We start from the raw sequence: 18,353 nt of genomic DNA, 5'->3' as shown, positions 1-18,353 counted from the left end.
GTGCATCCTCCCTACATGTCCTGTGGAAACCTTTTGGGTCTGCTTCTATAAATTTCTAAAAATTTAACCTAAATTAAAATAATTAATTCAAGCTGAATCAGCAAAAACACCCGAAAGTATTTTGCAAATCATCACATTTCTTACTGGGGTGCAGATTCTGAATTTTTGCGTGAGGCTGCATGAGCATTTTCTCCTCTTTTGCTGGGTCTTAGAAACACCGACGCACTGAGTGCATGCTGCACTGCAGAGCTGCAGTAGTTCACTGCCATTCCACTACGTCTCCTGCAATCCTGCATGCTTCTATTCCTGCTCCTTACTTCACTGAAGGCACACTGAACACAGACAATAGAAGACATTTTAGCTACAGCTGCTTTGCTGGCTGCCTGTTTCTGCCCTCGCTTCAGTTCCAGTGTGCATTGATTTAGACATTAATGCAATTTTATTTAATTTTTTTGGTAGTCATTAAAATGCCACAAGTATGATCAGGATACTATTTGAACATTACTATGATTTTATTTTATTTTCCTTGTCATTTTGTTTTGCCTCAAATAACAGAAATACAAGCTCTGTACTACAATACCCACAATTCTTAGCCACAGCTTAAATCGTGCAACACAGGTGATGAATTCATTCACTCAACTATTCATTCATTGGCCAAAAAAAGTGTTAATTTTAGTTGCAGTGCAAGTGTATACCTAACTGCATCTTGAGAGTCAGTTTTTATGCATAGGTTGGTTTTTTTTTTGTACTTATCCAACCAGCGATGCTTCCTGTGTATTCTTAGAAGCTCCCCAACTGGCTGCTACCTTTAATGATCCATACAAGACATGATTGAGACCTTCGCCTCACTTCACTTTGCACAGTTCTGTTTCACATCCTGTCGTTCATATTTAAAGCTAGAGTTGGCAGACGTCTAGAAAGACCAAACCCCGCCCCCAAAAAACACCAAGCCAATGTCTCAGTGTCTCCTCAGAACACAAGTGGGTGTTCATCAACCATCAGAGGAGGACGAGCAAAGTGACCACTGGCCTCTGCGCTCTACACTCCTGTCCCAGAATCTTGTCAGATTGCTGTATACTATTTCCAGTAATTCCCACGTACGGTTAAATCAAAGTAAAGTTTGCAGTTTTACATCTTTGCATTGGTGGCCAAGAGTATTTTCTGTGTCATTAACCATTAATGAAACTTTTAAATCGTAGCATGTCATATGTTCCCAAATGTGAAGAGGTCATAAGCCATACACCCCCCTCCTTTCACCCTATGTTAGCTTGAACTGGCCCCAACCCTTCTGTGGTATAAGAAAATGAACGAATGGGTGAAGAGATCACACTAAATTGGGAGCAATGTCTTGGCACGCCACTCAACCATTCCATATAAAGTTACCTTAGGGTTAGAAGCAACGTCAAGGATTTCTGCCAGCCTAGTTAATGGTTCAGGGATGGCGTCACTGTTTTTTGACTCCTTAATGAAATGTCCTGCAGCCCCCTCTCTCCTATAACTGTCCTAACTCCACCCCATCAGACAAGCTTCAACATATATAGGCTATACATATGCTCCAGCCAGCCAGAAGGCCACCCATGCTACGTCCACAACCAACTAGATCAAGACCATCACAGAAAATTTAACATAGCATCTTGCCAATCCAGGGAGCAATGAGAGGTGCTGAATATAGTTTGTCATTGCTCCCTGGTGATGGTTAATATTCGCTCCTGAGATGAGATGTGTTTTAGTGCATTAAATGTCCCTTTTTTGGGCTGCTTTGCAATGTACGTAGTTGCTGTCGGTGGAATAGCCACTTATAATTCAGGAATATCTGCCACTTAGTAAAGGGAAGTTCCCATGAATTTGTAGAAGGGCCAATCAGAGTGGCTTCTCTTTGACCTGTGATTGGCCAGAGTCTCCCATCACAAAGCCAGGAGGAGGTGGAGAAGTGTAGGTTTCTCTCACACAACAGGAGATGTTTTTTTTTCCTGTAAGACTCAAACATTACTGCCGATCTCAGCTTTAAATGAGGCTAATGCTCTGTTACTGCATTTTTTTCTGTATCATGTGACTTACTATAGCTTTGTAGGCTTGTAACTGTAAATGTCTGATCTGTCATCTCATCAGCCACTTCATGGGATTAAAACAAGCTGAGCTCAGGTCTGACAGACACATTTGCAGAAACAGTCACATGACCAGCTACACTGCATTTGCAAGCTGCTTATTTGCCTGTAAAACATCCAGATGTGATGTTTTACAGTCTGTAGGTGAATGGCACCTGTAACGGTAGTGAGTAGTATTGACTCATTACAACTGGTGCACCTTTACCTAAGGACACAACTAATGCCTGGATGTGTGTGAGTGTTTGTATCCCTCCTGTGTGTATGTTATATCTGTGTGAATCTTGAAACATGTATTTTGCTTGTTTTGCACGTGTTTGTGTGTCCACACTGGATCTGTGTGCGGGTGCAGGCGCAGAGCGTAACTCCAGGGAGAGAGAGCGGGGCAGCACGTTGGCTGTGCCCGAGCAGCAGCGACCCGTCCAGCACCGCTCGCGCTCGGTGTCGCCTCACAGAGAGGACACGTGCAGAGCTCGGTCTCGGCCTGCACACGTGCCCATGCAAAGGTGAGTTACACCGGGGAGTTTTACCTGCTGAACTTTGAGTGATGATTTGGCAGGTGGGGGAACCCTAAAGAAAAGCTTGACGTTGCTTGTTAATTTGTGGACTGCAGCTGCGAGGATTACTGTTCGACAAGTCCGCTGCTGCATTGTTCTGGTCACGGCAGATGGCTGCCCTCTTTTGAGCCTCTCTCTGTTGGTTTCTTCCTGTTAAAAGGGAGTTTTTCCTTCCTACTGTCACTGCTCACAGGGTGTCGTCTGATTGTTGGTGCTTTCTCTCTGTTATTGTAGGGTCTCGATCTTATTCTCTAAAGCACTTTTAGCCAACTGTTTGTGTTATTTGGTGTAGATAAATACAAAATAAAACCAGTACCGGTACCAAATAAAAGAAGATTTATTCATAACACACAGGAAAAACCCCTGGGAAAGTGTTAATGATAAAAGTTAATGAGTTAATGATAAAAACGATTAAAAAAAATAACGATAAAAACCCTGAAAACCATAAATTTCACACACGAGCCTTAACTCTCACGGCCCGGTACCAGTCCGTGGCCCCGGGATGGGGGGACCGCTGCACTAAACCATCTGAGATGTGACGTTACCAGATTCCGTGCTGGTTCTTTTAGTTACTAAATCAACATAAAATAAAATAATAAAATATAAAATGTTTATTTAGTATTTTATTGTCACTATTTGCTTTTGAATTTAAGCAGAAATTAAGAAAAAAATTGATTTAAAAAAAACAAAATGAAGCTCAGGGCTCAGCCTGAGCATGGCTGCTGTGTGTAGCAAATGATTTAACAGTAAAACTGTAAATAGTACAACTGTGTAACGCAGGCAGGACAGGGCCCAGAATGCAGACTCACGGAGACGGGACTTAAACTCCAAAATACAGCTTTATTTACTGGGAGAAAAAGCGACACAAAACTAAAAAGTGAAACCTAAACACACGGGGAACACAGCTGACATGAATTAACGTGACGCCACAGGGGAAGCAGAACTAGGCTGTATCCCAATTCAGGGTCTGCAGCCTTAAAGTACGCAGCCTCAACGATCCTCAAGGGCCGCGTACTCAAAGACCGCTAAGGCCGGAAGTGCGAGGCTTGTGAAATGGGACGGTCTAGCCTCCGTTGCGCTGCCCAGGTTGCCTAGCAACCATGATACTAACAGCTGGAAATGTTTCATACAGCTTTGTTTGACAGAAATGAAGGAGAAAATCTTTTGTTCATTTGTTTCTTTCTTTCTACATGAGCTTTGATCATTCTCTGTAAGATTAAGCTCAGCTATTGAACAGCGTATATTTTAAAGTAAAGGCTTTAAAACCAAGTTGGTGCAAACGTCACTAATGTCACATAACTTTGCCGACACGTGGCCAACAGTAATGTTTTAATGTTCTTCGTTATTAAACATTTGCACATAAATAAGTGACATAATATTCAGTACTTACTTAAAGTTTACTCTTCGGGCGCCCCTCATCCGCCGTTTTTTTCGGCAAAATTATCCACACCCACCGCCGCGCTATGCATTCTGGGATATGTTGGGCCACGAAGTCTACACCGCCACATCCTTAAAATTCAGGGAAATTAAGGACGCATTTGTGGGCCGCATTTCGAGCAGCCTTTGAATTGGGACAGCCTTCGTCGCGTCGCTGTGACGTAATCGGCCTTAAAATGCAGCCTTTAAGGCTGCAGACCCTGAATTGGGATACAGCCCTAGACACACCGAACATGGAAGCACGAGACCTTCACAATAAAACAGGAAACGGAGGAACATAACACAGAAATGGAGGAAAGGCAAAGAGGGAGACAAGAGAGACATGGCAGACTGGGGAAACATGGATAAACATGACAGGCAGGAGGGGGGAACATAGAATGAAACAAGGGAAACAAGACGCAAGAACTCACACAACATATATACACACAGACACACAGAGAGAGACACAGAGGGCAAAACAGAGATGCTAAACAGAACAACCTAGGCACCGCAGATTAAAGTCGAGACTACCAACGTGGACTTAACCATGAACCATAATAGAAAATGACATGAAAATACAAGAAGTGCAGCGCAGTGCAGTGCAGCAGAAGTTCAAATCTAAAATGTTTGATTGAGTGCCGGGTCTCCACAACATGGGTCACATTTCGTGGGTGGTTGATCTGGAGATTTTTTCTGCTTTTAAAAAGCATAAAACAATAATCAACAAAAATAATAAAAAATGTAAAACTACAAAACCCCAAAACATGCCAAACTCAAAACTCTGGGTCCAAGACTCAGGGACCTTAACTGATACGCTAAACAAATCTATAAACCAAAAAACACCACAACAGAGCACAGCTGACAGAAAATCATTAGCTGTGTAAATTTGTGAGTTAATGTATTTATTTCCCTTTGCACGCTCAGGCTGCAGCTCATCTGAAATGACAAATCGACATCTCAGAGCTCTGAAACTTCAAACTTTTAGCTATTCGGTGCGCTCAGCTCTGATACTGTCCCGAAGCCAAACGAAGAGTGACAAATCACTTGTGTGTGAAATGATCTTTACTCATTGAATTTTTGGTGATAAATAACCAACAAATGGACTGATTGACTTTGTAATGTGCCCTAGTCGCTCTTCTAGCTTGTGTTCAGCACAGCAGTTGCCATGGTGATCTAGCCAGGTTAAAAGACATCCACCTTCCTGGTACTGAAAACTCTAACTTTAGGCTCAACATGCCCGAACAACACATTAATCTTGCTGTGCAGTGCAGGCAGCATTTACCTAGAACGTTTCAATCTCAGCTCTTACCCCTGCTCATCGTGTCTCTACATCAAATCTTCAGTCAGATCTCAGTAAAGTGAGAATAAACATGATAAAGTCACAACTTTATAGTTTTTTAATTTTATCGTATTTTCTTTCTTTTAATGACTGCGCTCATTTACACATTACATATAGAAATGACATGTTTTCTCATCATCAGGAGTTTGGATGAGATCCACCAGAACCGCCACCACTCCCACTCCCCGTCCCATTACCACGAGCCCCACTTGGAGCACCAACGCTCAGGTGACTCGGACTACGAGTACTCTGAGGACAGGTAACCTGTTGTTGGAATCTCCTGGGATCTTCAGGATGAGGGGCGGGGCAGTGAAAATCTCTTCTAGTTGACTTTTTTTACTTGTAAAAAAAGAAAGATTGACATATGTCAGATCAATGGTTGATTCTCTAACAGTGAAACTGGCCATCATCAAACATGAACTTCTGGGGCTTTGACACAATTATATATATTTCTCAAAGGTTGAATATTGTTTTTGTTTATATGTGTGTATAGTGTGATCTTGCCAAACTATTTTCTACTAATACTACTAACAGAGTGAAACTACCCATATGGAAAAGAAATAGAAAAAGAACTTGTGGTAAATGTTGAAGTTTTATGTGTATTTTAAAGTTTAGGGTTCCTTCACACAGAACATGGCATGTGCTGCACTTGCATCTGTAAGAATACTGGACCTCTGTTCTTCTTTGCATTAATTAAAAAGATCTGTTAGATATGTAGAGCAACAGAAAGGAACACTTAGGAAGTCTAAGCTGTGTTTACACATATTGTACGTCCACTCGACTGTTAAAACACACCTGTGTACTGCTGGTGCCGTGGTTCTGGGTTAGAGTTATGTACAAATAATTTCTTTATTTTCTCAGTTTTTACACTGATTCAAGTTTTACTTCCTGTTGTATCGCACGCACAGCACTGGTATTTTACTTCTGAGTCGCCAGATTGTGTCTTTCATGGTCAGATGGTCTTTTTGCTGTTAAGCAGTTTCTGGGAATCCTCGTGTGCATCTTGGGTTTCCTTGCATGTGGAGGTGTTTATGAACGACTTGGGTTTTTGGAGAGTTTCTTTTTTTCCTTCCTCTTCTTTTTGCCCCACATGATGCAAATTTAGGATTAAGGATTTGGATTTGGGCAGATTCCACCACTTTGCTCTGTGAGGAAAAATGGGCTTCTGTGGTGGTCCCAAGTCAAAGTGTGTTGTTGTATAATTGAGTGAATTGAGATGCTGGATGCTTCAGTTTCAGATTGCAGCAGTGCAGTTATTGTCTCCTTTATATCTTTAAATCTGTTTACTCATAAAAGTGGCCTTTTTTGTAGTTTCTTCATGCAATATAATTGTAGGAAATTAAATCAAGTGCACATTAAATGTGTGCGAGTGTGGCTGTTTACGTAGACACTTATGTACACCGAATAGTCTCACGCTGATCGCGGCAAATTGTAAAAATACAACAACAACAAACGTTGTTGAGCCTTTTACGACACGTAATACTAAACTCTTCTAAGCTAAAGAGAATTTAACAGAACACGTGACAGCCCTGCTTGATAAGAACATGCTGCTGTTTCTGCCGCTGTGCTGACGATGTATTCAAACCATGCAGAGCATGAGCAGAGCAATGCTGTGCAAAAAGTTGCTGCAGTTCAGGAAAGAACCTCAGTGAACAGGAGAGGAGTGAAAAATTTGTTATTCAAGCAAAGACACAGATTATTTTAGTTTCCACAAATACATCAACAGTGTCAACAGTGCATCTGAAAGGAAATGACACACTGTCACGTGTGGAGAGGAAGCAGCTGGTCGCTGTGCTTCGTGCCTCGTCACAATGGCGGCTGCCATACTATGTGCTGCTGCTGTTGATGATAATGACTCACAGAAACGTATTTTACTACAGTCCAAACACATAAAATGTAAAACTGCATTTATGTTTGCACAACCTTGCACCAAAAACATGATGGAAATTTCCATTTCGGAGCTGCAGACTCCAGATTCATTCTGAACGATCTCACCAGCGCCCCCTGTGAAACCTGCCCACAGAGTGGGAGTTGGTCAGTGTTTTGAGGTTTTTTGGGCTATTCTTCCTACTGCAGCCACTGAATGTGGAAGATGTAGAGCTTTTCTATTGTTAAGCCATCATAGACAGTGCACAGCCCCCTTTTCCTTGCAGATGCACTTTTGGACTCAAAATAGAAAGTGCACACCGTAGTGGCGTTGCATGCCACTCCTTAAGAGTTGTATGTAAAACATGAACATTTACTACAGGAGTGAATGCACAGGTTTATTCTAAGTCTTTTCCATATGGGATTCTCTGCTGTTGAACGGAGACTTGATTGAAATCTCAGAATTATGATTTCCTGGTTTCTGTCATTCATAACTTCACTTTACCTGTCTGAGTTGCCATCCTCTTCTTTTGTGTTGTTTTTCATTTGTTCACCCATCGTCATGCCAATGACAGTGAGGTCCTGGAGATGCACAGGTCTATCCGGGGCGGGAGTGCCGAGTGCCTGCACACAAACAGGTAAAAAGAAAAAGAGTAGCTGTCATCATTTCCATTTTCACTATACTTTAACAACTCCATCTTAACTCTTAAAGTTGGCCTTTTTAATGCAAAAGGAACATGCTGGTTATGGTTATGTCTGTTATTTCTGCTTTTCTGCACATGCATGAAGACAAACGTGTCACAAGTAGTTGTAGCACACATAAATTCAACTGTCTCATAACAGTGTATGAGGGGATTTGAGCCCCGCTCGGCACCTGACCTCAAAGAAGGCAAAGCTTTGTGAATAATTTCTTTTATTTCGTTTTTTTTTTTTTGCCTTGGATGTCTTCTCTACATAACAGCAGTTATGGATTGTCTTTCCACTTTTTTCTTGTCTTCCTTTACGTGCATGATCTCCGCTCATACAACCAGGAGCATAGGTAGATACAGCAACACCCTCCCCCCCAAAATGCCCCTGTTAGTAAACGGTATCCATAAAGACATTTACAGGTAAGCTTTTAGCATTAAAGGCAGTCCTGCAAACCCTTCTCTGTGCCTGTCCAGCTTTCCCAGACTCATTTGTGGAGTTGGTGGGCCATTTATTCGTGGCAGTGATCTCTCAATGCAATAAATGCCCATATGTCTCCCAGGCTGCTGTGCTGATTGTGCGTGCTGTGGTCGGAGTGTGTGCCAAGTTGCTTTGTCATGGTGCCGCTTCAGTGAGATGTGTTGCTTTCCCATCTGCATTACACAATCTTTTACATGAGCACACTGCTAATCTTACATGTGTAGCCCATCAACTACAAATCATAAAAGAAACACAATTGGAATAATTGCAGTTTCTAGTAATGCTGCGTGTGAGGGTCCAGCAGAGCTCACCTACTCTGCACACTTTGCACGGGCAGTTCACCTGAACCAAACAGTACTTTGAGTCTGGAGATATTCATGTGTGAAAAGAGCTTGGGCTGACCAACGGGTGACCAAAACTTTTAGGGCCAAGGATCCATTTAGGGACACAAAAGCATGATTGTAACACCAGTTTAGCTATTTGCGACTTCCCCTTACTCGATGGTTTGGGCGGACTGCAGCCAGCTGAACGTAAAGAATGAAATTACTGATTAATGATGATGATGTAATTGGCCCTACGATGCTGTTGGAGGGCACAATGCGGTTATTTTAATGCTGTAAATGATTCCCATACATATACAAATTTATGATTTATAACAACTTATTTTTAAGACCCCTTGGCTTTCCTGAATCTAACACAACATCAACAGAGAACAAACTGAACTTGCTAAACTTTTAATTACTGTCGTTACTTTTATTAACCAGAAGGAAACTCTTGAGATTAACACTCTTTTGCTAGAGTGTCCTAGACCAAGACAGGCAGCATTAATCCGTCTACTTTTTGGATGGCTGGAGAAACTGAAGCTCCCAAAGAAAACCCACTTAAATGCTACACAGAAAGTCCCGTCCTGGGTTCGACCCCTTTTACTGTGAGGTAACAGTGCAGACCACTGAACATTTAAATAGCATTTTAACTCGATTTCTGTCTTCCTCCATGCTAATTAGAGCGCTGGCATGCTGTTGACATTGTAAGCACTGGCATTAGCATTTAGTTTAAAAGTGCTGTGGCTAAATGAAGCCGAGATGGGCTGTTAGCCTGTCTGTAGACTCTTAGGAGGCTTACAAACAAAAGAAAGTAGAAATGTGGAGAATGGAGATTGCTTAATGTTAAGAACTTTCACAACTTGTAGTAATCTTATGCAAAACCATTGTTTGCCTCACAAAGTGTCCGCTTACCAGGTTAAACTTGGGGGCAGTGCCATTTAAGCGCGTACTAGCAAGGGCTTGGTGCCTGTTGTGTATTAGTATGAAGGGTTGCTAACAGTTATGACAGTTAATTCCTCCACCAGAGCGCATAATGTCCACTAGTGACCAACTTTAACTAATGAGCAGAACAAGTGGTTTTAGTCTTATTTAAAGGAACCTGATGTTTGTCTCCATCAAGTCTCATGAAAAAACCTGAATGATGTGAACAGCTGTAGCTTGGCTTGGGTTGAAGTTGCCAGAGTACCCTGATGATGACTGCTGGTTAAATGAAACCTGAGGATGCTTTGCAGCTGATGGGCTAACACACACGAAGTAACATCATTTTTCAGATGCTGATGATGGAATCAGAGAGTGTATGTATGTAGTATCTGCTTACTTTCCCTTTTTCCTGCTTCTGACTGCTTTCACAGAACAGTAAACGCTCATATATTTTTTGAAATATGCTATTTCAGTTTCTTTCCAACATTTAAAAGCTAAAATGTATTCCACTCTGTATAACTTGGTGTAGCTTAGCCCCAAAAGTTTGAAAAACAGGGGGGAAGCATTCAAAAATCCTCACTTACAATCTGACTACAGCAAAGATGGTAGTAAAGGTATAGCTCTTTAAGCAGATTCATTACAGTTGACTGGGGACATGTCTAGGTGACCAGTGCGGGGGAAATAGTGAGACTTGCTTCATGAAGGTCTTTGGGGGACACGATGGGTTTTATGTGGACATTTCATGTAGGAGCAGTTCCCTCCATTTTTGTCTGTTCTGCTCTGATAACAGCGCGTACATCCTATAGATCTGCTGCAGCTCGGTTTCCTCGCCACGTGTCGCCTCTGCAGCTTTAGATTGTGTTACGTAATTGGTGTTACATGTAATCTTCCTGTACGTATGTGTGCGGGGCCAATCCACCAGAGAACAATCTCTACACTCGGCTCTCTGAAGTCACAGACTGCATGTAGCTCATCTCGTGGGCATGATGCTGCAGGAAGCCTTTTAATCGAGCTGTTACATAAGCTGTGGATAGGATGCATTAAAGCTACCCTGCTTTATGTTGCCATGTAAATGTTCTACTTCATTTGTTAATTTCATGTTGTTTCCCCTTCCTGCACTTATTTGGCTTGTTTCTGTCAGTTGTGTGTGTCATTTTTGTTTTCCTTTGCCTCTCTTTGCATGCGGGTCTTTCCCCACCCACTGTGGGCGGGGTTTCTGGCACACAGCTCCACCCTCCCCGCATGCCTAAAGAGCAAGCCGCCCCACAGGCAGGAGGGGGGCAGCGCCTTGCCTCGTAGCATCCTCACACACCGTGTGCTCAGGTTCACTGATGAGGTCACGGTTAGGTAAGAACACACCCACTTCACATGTCCTCCCACCATTGGTCCTCTTGCCACCCAGAACTGCTTCTTTTTCCCTTTTGAGCGTGTGCTGGTAAAAGCAGGGTGTTACTCTTAAGCTCTTGTTGCCGTCCGTGTCAGGCGTTTGGCCTCAAAGCGTCATGTGCAACGTCATGCGATGGCAACGAGCCAGCCATCTGTTGATAGTAGCTGTTGTCAGCAGCATGATGTGACACAGCACAGACATGCAGCGGAGCTCTGCTCTCCTCGCTCACTCCCAGACACACAAACCGTCCCTTCTCCCATGTAGACCTGGTTCCCATGACAACCTCCCATCTGAGTGGTCTCACTCTGCGAGGCCGCGAGGAGTGACTGGCGGTGATAAATGGAAACACAGCATCAGAGCCATTACCGTTTTAATGCGCTGTCTCATGGCCTCCCTTCTTCTCTCTTTGTCTCTCACTTCTTGTTACCTTTCTTCTGATTTTCTCTGGATTTTCTTTGTCCCCCTTTCTCTTATCAACCCTCCCTTTTTTACTTGCTCGCCTCATTCTTTCTCTTTCTCCCTCTGTGGTGGTCTCCCATCTTCACTCTTTGCCTTATTTTGTTATCTTTCTTTTGACTATTTCTGCTGTATCTCTTGTTCCCCTTCCCACTCATCATCCTTCTGTTTTCAACATCTTCATCACCTCGCCTCCTCCTCGCATCCTCTGTCCCTGTGCATCTCTGTTTCTCTCTCTGCTGCCCTGTTGTGGCGGTGCAGTGACCTGCAGCCGTCGTTGGACAGAGTGAGGAGCGCCAGCACCACGTGTCTGAGACCAGACTTTTACTCTACTGACAGAGACAGGTATCAGAAGAACATGCACACCATCACCTCTATCTGCACTCTTTTTCTGATGGAGTCATTCAACTTTTTGGGTGTTAGGATGCTGCATGTCTCCACTTCCCTTCACATCATGTGCCCCTTTCATACATGAGTAAATTTGCCATTATACACCCTCATTTAAAAAAATAACCCAACTCAAACTATCTAGTTGTTTGCCTATCTCAGTTCGTTTAACCTCCAAGACAGATGAAGGAGTTAAACAGGAACAGATAAGATTATAAACCACAAAGGTCCCAGCAAGCATAACTGAGTGCAGCTTCTCTCAGATATTATTTGCAGATATGCTTATTCAGTTTCTTCCCAAGAGTCATATACTAAGATTGATTCCACCCTGCAGTCAGTAAACAGAAAAAATGGCAACATGGATACTGTGCATTTATTATTTATTTATTTTCAAATAATAAGGTGAGGATAAGGAGAGAGATCGGCCAGTAAATCAACAGCTTCACCTTCACACTCATCCCTTTCTGTACGTCTCTACCTGAGCCAGTAATCCACCGTTTTCCATTGGAGAATCCTGGCCTCAGACTTGGCGATGCTATTTCTTATCCCAGCTTCTTCAAACACAGCTGCAAACTGCCCCATTGTAAGCTGGAAATCCATTGAGCAGGTCCACATAGCCTCAAAAAGCAGAATCACAAAAAGCTGACAATCGCTGTCATCTTCACTGCACATTGAAATTCTGTCCGTACCAATTATCATGAGCCCTGGTGGAGTCTGATTGCTGGTATAACTGCTGACCGAGCTCTTGTTAGGAACATATAGGGATGTAACAGCTGGTGACACCATGTTTGATCCTCTGTAGTCTGTGAGGAAGGTTTAATTTTACAGATGCAACAAAAACTGTGTTATTATAATTCTAGTTCTTCTGGTATTTTTACCACCGTGTCAGTTTGTTTGCTCACAGAAACGTGTCTCTGTGGAGCTTTTACCTGATGTTGTGCCATGAAGTTGAAAGAAGCCTTCACTGTCCCTTTCCTCACTAACAACCTCTCTCCCACTGGGATGCTCCTCCTCCCTCCCACCTTCCCACCCCTCCAGGTGTTCCAACTCTTTGCCCCGAACGACTCCCCCAAGCCCCAGGATCTTAGTAGAACATGTGGCCCCTGAGGAAGACAGGTACACCGGGTCCACCCCCCTGTGCCGACCCCTGACACGCTGCGGTTCTGCTTGCCTGCTCATACGTCCCTGAACTCTCACTTGAAAGCCTATCCTGTAGCCTGAAGCTTGTCCTGTAGTGATATGTACATCGTAGATCTTGTGATCAGCACCGCTTCCAACATTTTCCTGTAAATATTTGTTGTCTAAGGCTGTATAATCTCTCCTTTGTTGTGCTGCACCTGCTTCTCTCTTCTAAATTTCTTCACTTCTCTGGCTTGAAAGCACTTTTGCAGCTATGCAGCTTCCATAAACCAATAGAAAGACTGAGTTTGAACCTTTTATAGTATTTCTTGCCCAGAGCTCAGTTGGGCCATTCTCTGCATCACCATTTTCCACATCGTGTTTGTTTTTCTTCCTCTCTCTCTGTGGCCGCTGTGTGCCAACACAGGCAGTCTAACAGTTCTCCAGGTCCAAACTGTCCAAAGGGCAGCAGAAAAAGCCTGGAGGGGGACAGGTAAGATCATTCATTCATTCATTTATCTGTGTTTCCACCTCATTACCCTAATCCCTTCCTTTTTCTCCAGAGGGATCATATTTAACCATCTCTACCTTTTGGTCTTGTGTGGAATTTTTTTTATTCTTGTTCAGGTCTAAGAAATCCTCAGAAAGACCTTAGATATAAACACATTAATCCATATTTGTGATTTGTTTTGTACAGTAAATGGAGCTTCGCTGACAATAACTGGGTTTCTGTGTTGTATATGTTTGGAATTAAGCAAGAAAAAAAGCCTTTTTTTAATAATCGAGAAGCCAAACTGACTTTTTATTCTCTGTGCAAAGTTATGTTTGTCCAATCTTCCCTTCAGTGTTGTGTACTTGCGCACCTCTGGATTGCTTCAGGCACACATCACAAAAAAGAGCCAAACTTTTCTGTCAAAGACCTTGCACAATGCACAAGTCAGGAAAATTCAAAAAACAGTGAACGTGGTTCTGGCTCGGACCCTGCTGACTTCTCTGCTGAAGATAGAAGGCTATTTGGGAGGGCGTAGTTTGTTTGTTTTTTAATCATCTTAAACATTAAAGTACAGTCAGTTTGACCCAGAAGATGATGCTCTCCATCTAAACTCTACAGTGAAATTAGAGATCAGTGATCTGAAAATGGAGCTGAAGATAGAGGCAGTGCAGAAAGCGGTTCAGAGGTGCATGATGACACGGCCTTGAAGAACAAAACAGCTAAATTTAACTCGGGTCAAGTTTTTGATTGTTTTCTTGTATTATATTAGGATTTTTTTTACGTTTCATAATTGTAATATGTTAAGCCCACCAGCTCTTCCTCTGTCTGAAACAAGCTGGTTTAGCCCCGCCTTCTGTGAGCTGACTTTTTCTGATTGGCTGCCCCTTTAAATTAAAAAAAAAACAAAACACACTGCAGGTGGGCCGATTAGACCACGATTAATATGACCATCCACCACTGAAACAGACTGTTTGTGTTGTTTTGAGTTGCTATCTTTCTGTTTTTATTCCTTTTTATTTGCTGATGGCAGTCGCATCCAGCCCACCTCTATCCTGAGGGGCAGTAGAGGGAGAGGAGGCCCTCTGAGGCCCTTTGGCCAGACAGTCCTGTCAGGGTCTTGTCCTAACTCACCACGGCTGGACAGGTGCATGCTGTTGCCAGAGCCCCGCCTCCCCTCACCTGGTTTCCTCTCTGTTACACTGAGTGTGCTGCTACTGAGTGCACAGATACTACCTATATCAGCCATATCCCAGTATGATCTTTATGATATGTTGCTCACAAGTGATGTGATATTTTTATAAATTGTCTGTACATAAAGTATTTGAAGTATTTTGGGGATCTGTAGAAATACTCAGACACACTCGGTGAATCTTCCTTTGCTTCTCCTGCAGCTTCATTGATGATTCTGATCAGTTTCTCTCCTATCTTGACCTTTGACCTTTACCATTGACCCCAGTTTGTTGCTTCTGTGACTGAGTGTTGGGTCTCACTTGAATGAGAGATTAATCTCTTTATCATTATATGTATGTATAACTAATTTTCGCACCTCCTTGTGTGTTCATGTCCTGCAGAGCACACCCTTATGGCAGCCCGACTTCCCCAGCGGGGACTCCCTCATCAGGTCGCAGGGGCAGGCAGCTCCCTCAGCTCCCCGCTAAAAGCAGCAGTATAGAGCAAGGTGTGTTGTGTGTGGAGAAAAGTTCATAAGAAAGAACATGTATCGCAACAGTTTGATAGTTGTAATCATTCACATCAAACTGTTGTCAAAGTGAATAACTAAAAGGATTTTTAAATGCATCAGGTTTGTCCCATAACTGGACCAGTGACATCAGAAAAACAGCCCTGCGCTGTCACCTCAGTGTGTATTATAGTGGCGTTTGTCAGATGTCTGCTTCACACCCTGAAATTTAGGAAAACACGCCCCTTCACAACAGTAACCGAGCTTATTGACAAATGAAAAGTGCATGAAGGCCAAAGCACACCTTGTATTGTTCTTTGACTGACAGCAGTTTTGCTGAATAGCACTTATTGACACCCTATGATTAGAACGGGCTAAGATTAGAGAGCCTTATAATAATGAGTAACTGTAGTGGCTGAACCTGTTTTAAAATTCTGGATTGCAGCTCTACCAGCTTCAACGCTGCACCCTTAAAAGTTAAACCCTCTAATTATGGTCACATATTGTGTTTTATAGCCAGGTACTGGGACCTCCAGGTTGAAAAGGGTTAACAGCCTTTAAATTGTCAGTGCAGAGGAGTGCTGAGTAGATAAAACTCATATGCACTTATGTAGGCTGCGCTCATATTTGACTCTATGCCCACAGCTTCAGTGCCTTTAAGGGTTTTTTGCCCTGAATTTTGTCTTTCATCTGTCGGATTAGGACGTTTAGCGTACAATAAATCTCTGTGTCCTTCTCACCAGGAGTGAGATTTGAAAATTACATGATGCCATTTGAAGGACTGTAAAAATTATCAACTGCAGTGTTAGGTCACTTCAAACAGCAGAACTGAAGCATGACAAATGGTCACTCTTTAACCCCTCAAGCCCGGCACTATTAAATTTCACCTGAAAGACAATATCTCCAATTTCTGTCACCAACAGCAGCACAACAGTGAAGGATTAGGATGTGGAAATGCATATAATGAGTCTCCACATCACAATCACCAGGCTGGAGTGAAACGTTCAGCCACATTCATTTAAAAAAATCCTGTTTTAACAATTCGCAGCTGTAATTCTTCCAGATTTGACTCAGCAGAAAAAAAATCTAACATTCAGTCATAGTTTAGTCACTTACACTGGCTCTTGTTGTTTGTGTTTTAATGACCTCTGGGGTCAAAAGGGTTAATTTATTTTTTAAACTCTCAAAAAAAGAGCCTGAAACACACAGTTCAGGGCAAAACAACAAACCTATCAAAAATCCCTGAAAGCAGTTCAGGAAGCTGTCAGCATAAAGTAAGTGCATCAAGATTTCTATCTGCTCAGCACTCCTTTGATTGAAAAAACAATATAAACAGTATGAAAACTGTGGAGTTTTCATACTGTCTAGAGGGTTTTAACTGTAGGTGTAGAGCAGAGTGTGCAGGGACAACACTGCACCGTTAATGAAACCGATTTAGCCTATTACATGTAAGAGAGTTAATAAAGACAGACTGAATGTGAAAGTTAACCAAAATTAGGAAGACAGTTAGTTCACTCACTGACTTTTATTTGCATTAACTGCTGAAGAAAAAAATGTCTTTTTATGTCTGTTTGATATAATAATCAGATAGTGATTGTATAATTCAATCAGTCTTATTTTAGTATTTTTGATCCACTTTCACTTGTTTTATTAACGTTACTGCATTTCACTATTTATACAAACTCAACATTTCCTGGTGGTTTAAAATTAAAACCTTCACAGGGTTTCACTGGACAGACACATTACATGTCTCAAAAAGACTTTTATTTTGAAACATTTTTGGAAAACTCATACATTCAACTCATACCTTATTTCCTAAAAGGTAAAGATGTATTTAAAAATGATAAATTCTGTTATTTAACTAAAGAAAAAGTGGTTGCGAAAAAGTGAGTTGCGGACTTAAATACAGTATCAAACAATCAGCCTTTAATGGCGTCGATGCAAGAAATAGCAAAGTTTAAAATAATCCAGAGCAGCTGCAGGGAATAAGTTACCAGAAAACTCTAGAACGTCCTCAAGGACACAGAACGAGGATACAAACAGCAAAAAGGGACAACTGAACAAAGGACAAGGGGAGAGTGAGACAATATATGCATAGAAGGGTGAGTGAGAGTGGAGACACCTGGGAGACGCAGCTAAACCAAACAAGCTAAAACCTACGAGTAATGTCAGGGACTAGAAAGAGAGCATATTTCCCCACATGTTGTCTTCACTTCTTTGGCTTCCTGTTAAATCCAGAATCAAATTTAAAAGGCCCCATCTTATCTTAATGACCTTGTAGTACCATATCACCCTATTAGAGCACTTCGCTCTCGCTCTGCAGGCCTACTTGTTGTTCCTAGAGTATTTAAAAGTAGAATGGGAGGCAGAGCCTTCAGTTTTCAGGCCCCTCTTCTGTGGAACCAGCTTCCAGTTTGGATTCGGGAGACAGACACTATCTCTAATTTTCCTTTTTTGATAAAGTATATAGATAAGGCTGAATCAGGTGACCATGACTCCTCCTTTACGTGCACTGCAATAAGTGTAGGCATGGGGGATTCCCATGATGCACTGAGTGTTTCTTTTTCACTCACTGTGTTTTTATACACCTCTCTGCATTTAATTATGAGTTATTATTAATCTCTGGCTCTCTTCCACAGCTTGTCTTTATCCTGTCTTCCTCTCCACACCCCCAGACAGTCACAGCAGAGCCTGAGCCATGAGTCTGGTACTGCCGGTGGCTTCTTCCTGTTAAAAGGGAGTTCTTGCTTCCCACTGTCACCAAGTTCCCTGAGGCAACTGTTGTTGTGATTTAGCACTATATGAATAAAATTTAACTGAATTGAATACTAGACACAAGAGAGTAAACACTAATAAAACAGTACAAACAGGACAATACTGAAACTACAAACACAAGACTGAGCTTACAAAAAGGGCGTACACAAGGGTGAATAACTGAATAAACAACCTAAGAAGTGCCCTGAGGATCATTAATATTAAACATAATTCATGGGACTAAAAACCACAAACATTGGATCAACAGCCCAGGACCATGACAGTATTATTCTTAAGTTTAATTTCTGCTGCATGGAATTAGCTAGATTTTAAGACTTTAACAGACTTTAAAACATCAGTCACCGTCTGGTAGATTTCTCAGCACTCA

The 18,353-nt window shown here is 42.2% G+C and overlaps 1 protein-coding gene across 19 annotated transcripts in view; it reads left to right on the top strand.

Moving 5' to 3' along the window:
- Nucleotides 1-18,353, top strand: part of rims1b (regulating synaptic membrane exocytosis 1b) — an 87,564-nt gene that overhangs the window by 52,117 nt on the left and 17,094 nt on the right. For 10 of the 19 annotated variants that reach the window (XM_084930201.1, XM_084930196.1, XM_084930198.1 and 7 more), the window contains 8 exons: nucleotides 2,455-2,608; nucleotides 5,557-5,673; nucleotides 7,856-7,918; nucleotides 11,796-11,879; nucleotides 12,960-13,037; nucleotides 13,468-13,533; nucleotides 14,564-14,677; nucleotides 15,105-15,211. In XM_084930201.1, the coding sequence (XP_084786327.1) occupies nucleotides 2,455-2,608; nucleotides 5,557-5,673; nucleotides 7,856-7,918; nucleotides 11,796-11,879; nucleotides 12,960-13,037; nucleotides 13,468-13,533; nucleotides 14,564-14,677; nucleotides 15,105-15,211 (783 nt within the window). Of the gene's footprint in view, nucleotides 1-2,454; nucleotides 2,609-5,556; nucleotides 5,674-7,855; nucleotides 7,919-8,311; nucleotides 8,390-10,918; nucleotides 11,039-11,795; nucleotides 11,880-12,959; nucleotides 13,038-13,467; nucleotides 13,534-14,563; nucleotides 14,678-15,104; nucleotides 15,212-18,353 lie in introns of all 19 variants that reach the window. The other 9 variants (XM_084930214.1, XM_084930203.1, XM_084930205.1 and 6 more) reach the window with 9 other exon arrangements.

Source organism: Perissodus microlepis, chromosome 6 (assembly GCF_051167445.1).
Source record: "Perissodus microlepis isolate ML-2025 ecotype Zambia chromosome 6, ASM5116744v1, whole genome shotgun sequence".
Taxonomy (NCBI): Eukaryota; Metazoa; Chordata; class Actinopteri; order Cichliformes; family Cichlidae; genus Perissodus; species Perissodus microlepis.
This window is presented reverse-complemented; position numbering and strand designations above follow the sequence as displayed.